Genomic DNA, 12,907 nt, shown 5'->3' with positions numbered 1-12,907 from the left:
TTGTTTATTCACAAGTTTATTTACAGGAACCAAGATCTCCCTGTCACTTTTCAAAATTTCTTTACCTTCACTTATAATGTACATTCTCACTGCACTAGACACAGTAATAATCTTACTCTATATTCACCCTTCACCCGCACATCACACCATCAGTTTAATATGACTTACAGAGGTCCTATGTTTTGGGATGGACTATACCTCTTTCATTAAGATCCATTTCTTCTTATTTACTTTTTAAAAAGCAGTTAAAAGTACATCTCAACTTCTCTTGAATTTCCCGCTCTTTCCTCTCTCTCTTTCGCTCTCTCCATATCCCCTTTTATGAGTTTAATTAATTAATATTTTGTATATTATCTCTATTGTCTTTATTTGTTACCGAATCACTTTGCACTTTATTTCTTTATTTTTTTTTTCTCATTTCTGTTCTTTTTTGCTCATATAACATTGATTATGTATGCACTTTATCTCTTTTTTTTAATGTTTATTTGTTAGCCATTGAAATTTGTCTTGTTGTAATTTGTTATAGGGGTGGAACCTATGTACAAGTTCCCTCCTTGCACCATTGAAATTTGTGTGCTAAATAAATAAACTCTAAACTCATGACTTTTATTGTGAACGGTTCCAACCGGATGTTTCGCTGTGTCAGCTGGCAGGTCAGGTCACAGTCTGTGGGATTTGACAGGTTGGAGGTGGGTTAGCAGCAGACTGAGTTAATCTGGTCGCTTCACAGCCTGCTGTCGCTGATGTTGGAGCTCGGAGACCCTGCAGCAGCAGAGACATGGACGCCACCGCCACGATGCTGCAGCTGAGGTCGTTCGTCCACCAGCGGCTGTACGCGGCGGCGGAGGAGATCCTGGGAGAGGTGGAGAAGACCGTCACGTTGGCGCTGTACGAAGCCGAAGTTAGTCGATCCAAAGAGGAGGTGGAAAGTCTGCGACACCAGCTGGGCCTTCTGCGAAACAAATCAGGTGAGAGACTGTAGTTTTTTTTGCTTGAATGTTGCTGCGTGGAGGCGATATGTCCTCATATCATAGAAAGAAGTAGCTTAGGATGTTTCCCCTCATTTACGCATGCGCGCACTGAGTCCACTTTCTAGTTGTCTGAGCTCTGCTGCAGCATTGGACTAAATATTTCAACACTGTGAGAGCTGTGCAGCTTAAGAGGTGTTAGGGTGAAAACTGTCTTAAAGGGATAGTAGCATTTTTTTTAAAAGTGGGGTTGTATGATCTACAAATAGCCCCTAAGTACTTTAATTGCAGTAGAAGACTCTCTGCACTCCTCCCGTTAGCAACGCCAGCCCATAATAGCCCTGCCCAGAGATTTACAACATACAGTGTTGTGAATGGACCCAAAGAAACGGCCTATTTTCGTGGCCTAAAAGAGGTTTTACCTGAAAAAAAAAAATACACAGTTCCATTGTTCGCTATAATATAATTTTTTCAGCCCCTCAAAGTGCAGGTCCAAATAAAAACTGCATTTTTCCTGCACTTTGAAGGGCTGGAAAAAAATATATTATAGCAAACAATGGAACTGTGTTTTTTTTTTTCACATAAAACCTCTTTTAGGCCGCAAAAATAGGCCATTTCTTTGGGTCCATTCACAACACTGTATGTTGTAAATCTCTGGGCAGGGCTATTATGGGCTGGCGTTGCTAACGGGAGGAGTGCAGAGACTCTTCTACTGCAATTAAAGTACTTAGGGGCTATTTGTAGATCATACAACCCCACTTTAAAAAAAATGCTACTATCCCTTTAAGACTGAATGTTTGCCTTTTACTGAGTTTGATATTGTGCCTTACTGTGTAACAAATAAAACAGAGCGCCATTGTCTCACTGACTGATGAGATAAGGCTGAACCTGTGTCTCTACACTGAAACTGCAAAACTGCACACAGACACCTCATCAGAACTAACACTGGACATACAGTATATTCTCCACTTTGACAGTACTGATCAACACTGAATATATCTCACTGATGATTGTTTCATTAGATTGAGCACTTACTCATTTTACCCAATTAAACAAGTGAATCCTGTGTGGTGTGAAACATTTGCCAAGTTGTTTTTAGCTGAATCTGACCTGTTGTGTCCTGTTGAAGAATGAGAGGGAATCAAGCACTGGCCCTTGGTACGAATTGTGGTACGCATCATGATGCCAGTGGGGGAAAAAATGTTTGGAGTGTTTTTATGTCTCAAAATAGACTAAATAAACATAATCTAAAGAAATTTTTAAAAATTATTTATTTTTGGAAGTTTTTGGGATTTGTTGCCTGTAGGCAACATTGTACTATTACGGTTCATCATATACTGTATTAGAAACACCAGTCTCTGTAGACTTTCACCTTCACTGGCCTCATCCTCATCCCAATTCTCATTCTCATCTTCCTCATCATCATCATAATAGCCTGATGTTTACTTTACTGCATCCAAAATCAAATTTATTAAGGAAAAAAAACAAAATGATGATGAATTATATGTTTTTGAACATTATATTTACACCTAAACACACACTACCATAGTCTCATAATGCAATTTTGATTCCATAATGGTCCACTGTCGCCTCAAGGCAACATTGCAATTTTCTATAATGGTACGTTGTTGCTTTCGGGCAACAGGTGCATTTTAACAAGTTTCCATTATTTAATAAGTAAATAAATTGCATGGAACTATTAAAAATTAAACTTTACTAATCTATTAGTGTAAATATTTTTTTTTCCAGATGAAAAAGGGCCAGGAAGTTACTGTATGTTTTCAGACCGTTTTAGTGGAGCAAAATGGCAAACCTGTTTCCTTTGAAAAAGTCTGCAAAAAAGGGTTTCAGTGGCTTCTTGAAAGTCATGTGATAAATTAAAGCATTGTTATTGGTTCTCTAAGGTCTCTTCTCTTTTTTAAAGTATTACAGCATTAAATGGGATGAATTGTGGAGATGTGACAGGCCAAAAAGTGGTATGTTGCCTGAGGGCAACATGGTACCATAGAGGGTTAACATATGGAGAGATAGGAGCCAGGACACATAGAAGGATTTATACCTGTTTATGCATTCACTTTAAGTAGTAGTAGAGTAGTTTAGCCTTGTGTTTTAACTAACCTGTTGTGCCTTATATTTTTGACTAACCCATTGAGTTTAAAGCCAACTGAAACTTGTAAGCAAACCATATAGATTTGTGTTGAGCCTGATTCATAGGCTACTGCAATAAACAGGCTACCACCAGTAACCTGTTTGATCATTCAGAGGTAAGCTGAGGGCACACAGAGCCTCAGTGAAAGCAAAACATCTCCAAGGCCGTAGGGAGGAGAGGATGAGAGGCCTGTGGCCGGCTGAATGCAGCATTGTGAGGAAGAAGTTTTAATGACCTGTCTTATCTGCCTTGGACCCTCAGACACCTGGGATGGAAAATTATGTCAGTGTATAGGGAGGGTTTGTTGTGTTTCAGATCTGGAGGTCCATGTGCTGAAGATGGGACCAACATGTACCAGCCAGAGGGGGGATAGTGCAGCAGTATTTATCCATATAATGGTTGTGAATGGTGCTCACTTTTCTTCGTTCGAAAAGACACACGACAAAACATCCAAATACCTCCATGCTGCTCGTCTGTAATGTCCCTCTTGTATTGAAGCCCCGACATGAGAAATTGTTCCAGAAAAATTAAATAAGTCTATATTTTAAGCTTGTTTGTAGCGGAAGCTCCCTGTGTCTCAGTTCACTGCTCTACCTGTGTCCTCCGTGCCTTCTCTGAGTTACGGGGGGGGGGGGGGGACAATTTCTCATGTCGGGGCTTCAATACAAGAGGGACATTACAGACGAGCAGTATGGAGGTATTTGGATGTTTTTTGGTGTGTCTTTTCAAACGAAGAAAAGTGAGCACCATTCACAACCATTATATGGAAAAATACTGCTGCGCGTTGTTTGTCCTCTCTTGGAATAAACAAACACGAATGTCAGCTTTCCTGTTTTTTCAACCTGACAGAGGCAAGGCAATTTTATTTCTATAGCCCACTTTTGCAAACAGTTTGTCTCAAAGGGATTTACACAGCATCATTACAACATCCTCTGTCCTTAGACCCTCAAATCCACTGAGGAAAAACTCCCAAGAAAACCCTTGCAGGGAAGAAATTGAAGAAACCTCAGGGTGAGCAACAGAGGACGGATGAATCCCTCACCCAGGACGGGCAGACGTGCAATACTAGATGTTCTTTACAAACAGATCACAACATGGAATATGGAAAAACATGGAAATGGAATCAGATACAGTAAATGCTACCTCGAACTATCTCAAACTCCCAGAAGAGTTAGGGGAGAACGTCCATGCAAATTGGAGATTTTCATACTTGAAATAGAAACACCACAGGCTGCTTATTATAATAACTAACAGACAAAATAGCAATATGAATAATGCCATCACTAGTCATAAGTCGATTATGTGTATGTGTATATGTGTGTATGTGTATGTATATATATATATATATATATATGTATGTATGTGTGTGTGTGTGTGTGTGTGTGTGTGTGTGTGTATATGTATGTATATATATATATATACATATATATATATATATATATATTCAATAGTATTATCACTTATATTATTATATAACTTTTAGTTATTCATAGCAGTGCAAGTGATTAAATTATACCCTTAGACCTATCATTGTAACACAGCTCAATTAGACATTACTCCCAGGACCTTCTAAGCACTTTGATGATTGTAAGCACTTTACCTCATGACACGGTTGCACTTTTGTACTACTGTCATACTACGGCACCGAACCTGTATTATTATCTATTGTACTGTAAACTGCTTTTGTTTTTATTTATTGTATTTTTGTACCAGGGAACATCTATGTATGGGACAACGGATGGAAATTAGCCTGTGGCTACAATCCGGCTTGTTTACGATTTTATGTTTCGTTCATGAACTTGCACTGTCCCACTTCAAATAAATTGAATTGAATTGAATTGAATTGCTCGGTAACCTTTATGTCTGTCTCTTTTCTACCTGCAGAGCTTCCATTGGCCAGCAGCACTGCACAACACGAGGACCAATGTGACGCCCCACTGCTGCAAAAAACCCCAGGACCCTCAACCGCAGATGAGTCTACCACCTTCAGTGTGAAGGCTGAGTTACCAGGCCCCTCGCAAACCAGCACAGACCCGGATAGCAACGACTGGAGCACAGCTGAGACGGAGTTCAAGATGTCTGAGATAAAAGAGGAGGACGTCGGGGATGAGATTCAGCAGCAGGAGATTGTATTTCCTTCCCCTGAAATGGTGAAAAGTGAGCCAGAGACGCAGGCCTCATGTGAACTGGAGCCGCTGTCTTTGGAGAGCGAGAACAACCAGAGTGATGAGGAGTTGGTAAACAGCAAAGGAGAACGTAACGGAAGAAAGATACCGCAGGGACAAAGTGGCAATGACGATAAGGAGGAAGCAGCGTTGCCTTCTGGGAAAGGGCAAAAGGATCGCAGTTTCTGCCATTTATGTGGCAAAGGATTTCAGTACATCGGCTCCTTGATGAAGCACATAAAAACACACGAGACCAACACCGACTGCACCGTTTGCGGGATGACACACAAGTCTACAAAAGAGTTGGTAACTCATCTGAAAGGTTGCCACAACAAAACGTATTTTTGCGACATTTGCGGAAAGACTTTTGCCAGTAACCGTTGTCTCCGGCTGCACGAAAGGATACACACGGGTGTAAAAGAGTTCGCCTGTCAAGAATGCGGCAAAACGTTTTACCGTAGAGAGCATCTCATCGTCCACGTGAGGACCCACTCTGGGGAGAAACCGTATCACTGTGATATCTGCGGAAAAGCATTCAGCCAGAGTCAGAACCTCACCATTCATAAAAGAAGCCATTCGGGGGAGAGACCGTATCACTGTGACCTGTGTGGAAAACTTTTCAACACGAGCAGTCACCTCAAAACACACATGAGGTACCATTCAGGAGAAAAACCGTACCCGTGTGATATTTGCGGTAAATGTTTTCGCCAAAGCGGACAGATGACGAGACACAGAACCACACACACGGGAGAACGGCCTTACGCCTGTAACGTTTGTGGCATGAGGTACAGGTTTGCACCCAATCTCAAGGTGCACCTACAAACTCATGAACAGGCAGCTGCTGAGTGAAAACGGACGAACCCTAACCACACACACACACCTTCTCACAGATTGTGTGAGTTTAGCAGGAGGTTTTATATACAAAATACATTTTTGAGTTTATATTACTACAAATCATATATTACGTACAGGCTACAGTTCTTTACTGCCGGTTGTTATGTAAAGATATTTGAGGCCTAAGTCATCTCACCGTGAACATGTTTTTCTGTGTAAAGATTGAAGTTAGGCGGAGTTGCCTAATTTATTAGTGCAATACCAGTGTTAATTTTGTGGAGCTTAAAGGTATAGTAGCATTTTTTTAAAAGTGGGGTTGTATGATCTACAAATAGCCCCTAAGTACTTTAATTGCAGTAGAAGACTCTCTGCACTCCTCCCGTTAGCAACGCCAGCCCATAATAGCCCTGCCCAGAGATTTACAACATACATTGTTGTGAATGGACCCAAAGAAACGGCCTATTTTCACGGCCTAAAAGAGGTTTTACCTGAAAAAAAATACCCAGTTCCATTGTTCACTATAATATAATTTTTTCCAGCCCTTCAAAGTGCAGGAAAAACACAGTTTTTATTTAAAAAAAATGCTACTATCCCTTTAAGCTTTATGAATGTAGCATGGTGAAGGATTCATGTGCAAATATCCATATCCTGAGGAAAATTTTCAGTTTGCTTTAAATAGCAAAATATATTATTACTAAGGTTATTTTTTTTGTTTGTTTGTTTGTTTGTTTGTTTGTTGTTGTTATATGTTTTTTTTTGTCTGCTGTTATTGTTTTTTGTTTGCTTCTCAATGTTCTTGGGGACAACGGATGGAAATTAGCCTTTGGCTACACTCCGGCTTGCTTACATTTTATTCCTAGTGAAGAAATGTTCATTAGCATGCACTGTCCCTCCCAAATAAACTAATAATAATAAAAAAAATTTGACCATGTTTTAATCATTTTTCTTTGCATGCAATTGGCTTTTTTTTTTTTTAGCGTTATTTCTTACTGACACGCATCAAGAGCACTCCTGCACCTGATCTGCAGCCAACCCAGTTTTATTTAGTAGATACCACCCTGAAACAAGAGTAATATGGGATATAATTCATGCCATGTAGTTGTAAAATCAGAGAGAAGAAATACTGATGATGTTTCACTTGCACAGACATTTTGTGTTGTGTTATTTTTCTATTTATGCACATTAATCCACAACCAAATGAGGAAGGTAACTGTCTGAATGTAAACGTATCTGATGGTGTAAGATTGAGATCATTTCATCTAGACTATGTATTGTTTCTGCTGAGAAAGTCTAAATCACACAAACACATCTGTGACGTTGTAAACGCCCCAATGTGATGTTTTTATATGTTTTTTTGAAGAACAGTTGGAAGAGCCCTTTTACCTGTTACCACGAAAAGCCACACAGTCCACCTATGTTCATAATCCCTTAAGGCTGTTCTACATGTTATAGTGTATGTTTAAATATGTTAGCACTTATGAACCAGGTGAACTGATCCCTGTGGGTAAAACCTGGTTCCTCTTGAAGTTCATAGCTGTTGTTTTGCACATTTCACACATATGTATTTTTGTATATTGTTATCTGTAATATCTTATAATAATCCTTGTGGGGGACAATAAAGTTTAATATTCTGTCATATTACATTACAGTAGACTTTATTTTTTCCTGTCTAGTCACAATATGTATGCCAATGTTATTCTCTGCCTTTGTTCAAGGCAGATTATTATTATCCCTGATGGGTAATGTGGTTTAGAGACAGCAGTAGTAGTACATAAGCATCCAGCAAAGTAAAACAAACAAATACAACAGCAAATGAATAAAAGCACAAATTACAATATATGATATATATTCAAAGTGTTGTTAGCCAGACTAACAGCTGCAGGAACAAATGACCTTCTTAACATAATGAAAAGTAAACATGCAATGAAACTTTTCAGTTTATTTGAAAAATATGCTCTGCGACAAAAGCCCTAGCTAAAGTTGTTTACTTTCTTTTATTATGTTTCATTTATTTATTTCTGCATTCTTTAATGCACCTGCTCCTTTAAGCCATGTTTTTATTTATTTTTTATTATTATTTTAAACAAATGCATTTACAAACTAGTCAGGCAAATATTATATCCGTCCAAAATTTAACAAGAGCAGACATCATGTTTCAGAGATAAGAATTAAGAATAACATTAAATAAACAAAAATTAAGATAAGTGAGTAAAAAACAAAACACAAAACTCATATCAAATAGAAGGGAAGAGAAAAAAAATTAAAATAAATAAAAAACATACATTAAATCATCCAGGATTAAACAATTATTACGCTACATTAGTCAGATCATTTTTGAACATTGAGTAGATGGTCTGGCATGTTTGAGGACATTTTAGGGACTTAATATGGAGATGGAATTCATTTAACCCTCCTGTTGTCTTTCTGGGTCAAATTGACCCAATTTGTTCCCTTCCTCCATCCTTCCTTCTTTCCTTCCTTTCTCCTTCCTTCTTTCCACAATCCTTTTTTCCTTCCTTCCTTCCTTCCTTCCTCTTTTGATCCAATTGACCCTCCATCTTTCTTTCCTTCCTTTTCCCTTCCTTCTTTCCCTTCTTCCTTCCTTGAACAAATCTGTTCCCTCCCTCCATCTTTCTTTCTTTCCTTCCTTTTCCCCTTTCTTCTTTCCACAATCCCTTTTCCCTCCCTCCCTTCCTTCCATCCTTCTTCCTTCCTTTTTGACCCAATCTGTTCCCTCTCTCCATTTTTCCTTTCTTTTCCCCTTCCTTCTTTCCTACCATCTTTCTCTTTGTCCTCCCTTCCTTCCCTCCTTCCTTCCTTCTTTTCCTTTGTCCTTCCTGCCTTCCTTCCTTCCTTGACCCAGGTGGACAACAGGTTAAAAAGTATGTGAAGATTGGTGGAGTTTTTAGATATTTGGCTTTGTGAATAAAGAATTTGGCTAGGAGGATTAGTAAAACATTTATTGTTAAATCCAATTGTTTGTCTTTTAATATAACACCATAGGTAATAGGCTACTATTGTAGTTTAAGTCTGGCATTGTTGGTTCTTTTCTTTTCAACCAGTCTGTAAATAATTTCCAGAACAGCTCCTTTAAGCCATGTTGTTTGTACATGATTTTGTCAAATAAAGTTGAAAAAAGCCAAAAAAAAACCCCAGCTGTTTCCTCCGGACCAGCAGGGGGCAGCACCACCTCATAATAAAGTCTATAGGCGGAACCTTGTGTCTGTTGTTGTTGTTTCCTCCGGACCAGTTCGAGGCGGGAACCAGCAGCAGGAAACGACCCGCAGCTCCGTGTGTGTTCATGTTTTAGTATTTACCATAATACATCCATGGTATTTACCTGTAGTCAGACCGAGGAGCGCGAGGCGACATGCAGCGCGGCAGCAGCTGGCCTCTGATTGGTCCGCTGCAGTGGAGCCGCTACGTCACCAAACAGGTGAAAGTGGTGGCGGGAAAAGATGAAGAGGAGCGGCGCGGCTGGCTGCTGACCGTGGATCCGGTGTCCGCGAGGTGACACACACACACACACACACACACACACACACACACACACACACACACACACACACACACACACACACACACACACACAGATCTATCTATCTATCTATCTATCTATCTATCTATCTATCTATCTATCTATCTATCTATCTACTGTATCTATCTATCTATCTATCTATCTATCTATCTATCTATCTATCTATCTATCTATCTATCTATCTATCTATCTATCTATCTATCTACTGTATCTATCTATCTATCTATCTATCTATTTATCTATCTATCTATCTATCTATCTATCACACACACACACACACTGACACATGTTTTGTTTTGTTTTGTTTTGTTTTGTATGTATTTAGTTTGTTTATAAATCAGGCCAATATGTACATAAGAACATGGAATAACTGTCTGAAACACGTTGATTTCTGATCAGAGTGACTGCTGACTGTTATTATGGTCTGGAGCAGGCTAGCTGCAGAGAATAAATCACCATGGTAACTTGACCTGGGGCCTGTTGTTCGAAAGTAGAATAAAGATATCCAGGATAAGTGGAAAAGCCAGGTTGGACAAAGTCTCATCAGTCCATCCTGGTTTAGTTGGTTGTTGGAACGCTGATCCAGGCTGAGGAGGAGCAGCTTTGTCACGTGTAACTACTTCTCTCGTCAGTAGACCACAGAGATTGATCACAGATTCACTGATGAGAGGACAGGTGTGGCTGCTTTCCTCCAATCAACAGTGGATCTTGACGTAAGGTGACACACCAAAAAAGAACTGTGGCTGTCGTAAAGCTCAGAGAGAGCGCAGTGGACAACTGCGGACTGATTGAATGTGGAAGTAATCCAAAATTATAATCACAACTTAAGTTCCTTTCACAAATTAACAGCTGTGCACTTTGCCTTAATGATAAGCAGTGGAAGTTGATACATTGCACAAATCTCTTATCATCTAAAGTAAAGTTCATACAGCACAAATACAAGTGGCCAAAAGTGCAACAGGTGAAAATTAATTAAATATAAGAACATTATGCAGTCTGGTGCTTCAATAAATTGCCGATAACAATGTTCAAATGAGGTGTATAAATTATTTGGAAGGTGCCTGCTCAAACAATTGTATTCTTGTTTTCTTCCCTCAACCAATATTTAGGCCAATATACTGTATTTTGTAACATATTTTATAAAAATAAAAATAAATCTATTGCTATTTTTGCTCCATCGCTTTTTATGAGAAGCCATGTAGTACTAGTGGTCATAGAAAATATCATAGATGGTCACAGATATCTAAAATAGTGAGTATTGACTGAAGAACAGTGCACAATTCTGTGCTAATGTGTTTTACAGATTTCACAAACCGTCAGACATCTGTAGCCCTGCATCTGAAGAAGCAGGCAGCGCTGGCAGATGCAAAGATTCAGTGTGAGAAGCACATGAATAGGCCTAATTATGAAAAAAAAGAAAAGAAAAAAACCTAATAAATATTGTAAATGTTTCATGTTTTTTGATTATTGTAAATGTATTTAGTTTGTTTAGAAATCAGGCCAATATGTACATAAGAACATGAAATAACTGTATGAAACAAGTTGATTTCTGATCAGAGTGACTGCTGACTTCACAGATAAAGACTAAGCCTGGCTGTTATTATGGTCTGGAGCAGGCTAGCTGCAGAGAATAAATCACCATGGTAACTTGACCAGGATAAAGGTATCCAGCTTTCGAACAACCGACTTGCCTAGCCTCAAGTCGGTTGTTCGAAAGCTGGATACCTTTATCCAGGTTTATACACATCATGTGAACATTGTTATCAGTGATTTATTGAAGCAGCAGACTGCAAAATGTTTTTATATTTAATTCATTTTCACCTGTTGCACTTTTGGTCACTTTTGCTGTATAACATCAATAACTGTATGAAACACGTTGATTTCTGATCAGAGTGACTGCTGACTGTTATTATGGTCTGGAGCAGGCTAGCTGCAGAGAATAAATCACCATGGTAACTTGACCAGGATAACCAACAAACCCGGTTTAACCCCTTATCAAGGTTTCTCTCACACCCTGAGCTTTTATTTTGAAGGAATCATTCGGTTCAGACACTGTGTTGCTTCCTGTGGAGTTTTATTTTGATGAGACCGGATTCAGGTCTGAACTGGATCTGGAGCCGGTCTGGATCAGGTCTGATCTGGATCTGGTCTGATCTGGATCTGGTCTGAGCCTTTTTGAGCCTTTCTCTAATCTGGATCTGTTTCTGTCTCTCTCTCTCTGGTCTCTGGTCCTGATCCTGATCCTGGTCCCGGTCCCGGTCCCGGTCCTGTTCCTGGTCCCGGTCCAGTCTGGTCCTGGTGGACTTCGGCGCAGCCGGCCAGACCTCGGTCCAGGTGGTGATGGGCCACGCGGTGCAGGAGGTTCTGGTCCTGAAGGACCCGGACCAGGAGACTCTGGACCGGCTCCAGACCTGCTTCCTGCCCCCGAGGACCCGGGTCCTGGACCCGGAGCAGCTGAGGACCCGGAGGGACCAGGTCCGGGTCTGGCTGGACCAGAACCGCGTCCCGGTGGAGCAGCACGGCGAGGAGCTGCGCGTGGCGGCGGTTCTGACCGTCAGACCGCCGTACGGACCCGAGGACTGCTGCAGCGCCAACCAGATCATCCTGGACCGGGTCCAGAAGCTGATCCGGTCCAGACCGGATGACGTGTTGATCCACATCCAGAGACGGAGACGGACAAAGGCCGCGTTCAGACTGCAGGCAAATCTGATTCAAATCTGATTACTTCTCATTTCCGATTTTTAGGGCTGACTGTCCACACTGCTTTTAGCAAGTGTCCAAATCGCATTTGGCTCCGTTCAGACTGGGCCACATTATTGACCCATCTGACAGGTTGCTGTAGCAACGACGTCGGAGCGGAGGCTCCGCCGTATGTGACAGGCGATGCCTCCCGGACGCAGCGGCTGCAGCACCGGGCAGATCAGCTGCAGCACAGTGATCTGCCCGGTGCTGCAGCTGCACTACCCCGCTAGTTTCAACCTCAGCCCGCCTGGTGTGTGTGTACGTGTACCAGAGACTGGTGTGTGTGTGTGCGTTTGTGTGTGTGCGTGTGCAGCCACAGAGACGGGAAACTCCAGCACCCCAGAGCTGGGAGCGCGCCGTCACTCCTGTCGCCGACAACACGGTAGTTTGTATAAAAGAAAAGTAACAAGGAGGAAATTGATATTTAACTGGAGCTCACAGGACCGTACGGGACCTGTAACACAGTGACAGCGCCGCGGAGAGTGACGTCACGGACAGTCAAAACCGAGTG

The 12,907-nt window shown here is 40.9% G+C and overlaps 1 protein-coding gene across 1 annotated transcript; it reads left to right on the top strand.

Moving 5' to 3' along the window:
- Window positions 1-739: 739 nt before the first annotated feature.
- LOC146982390 (uncharacterized) lies at window positions 740-6,276 on the top strand. Its single transcript, XM_085783380.1, has 2 exons — window positions 740-968; window positions 5,002-6,276. Exons 1-2 carry the CDS (start codon window positions 779-781, stop codon window positions 6,129-6,131), a joined length of 1,320 nt encoding a protein of 439 aa, XP_085639506.1. The 5' UTR covers window positions 740-778; the 3' UTR covers window positions 6,132-6,276.
- Window positions 6,277-12,907: the final 6,631 nt, after the last annotated feature.

Source organism: Trachurus japonicus, chromosome 8, assembly GCF_045865225.1.
Source record: "Trachurus japonicus isolate A0001 chromosome 8, Traja_1.0".
NCBI classification, from domain to species: Eukaryota; Metazoa; Chordata; class Actinopteri; order Carangiformes; family Carangidae; genus Trachurus; species Trachurus japonicus.
This window is presented reverse-complemented; position numbering and strand designations above follow the sequence as displayed.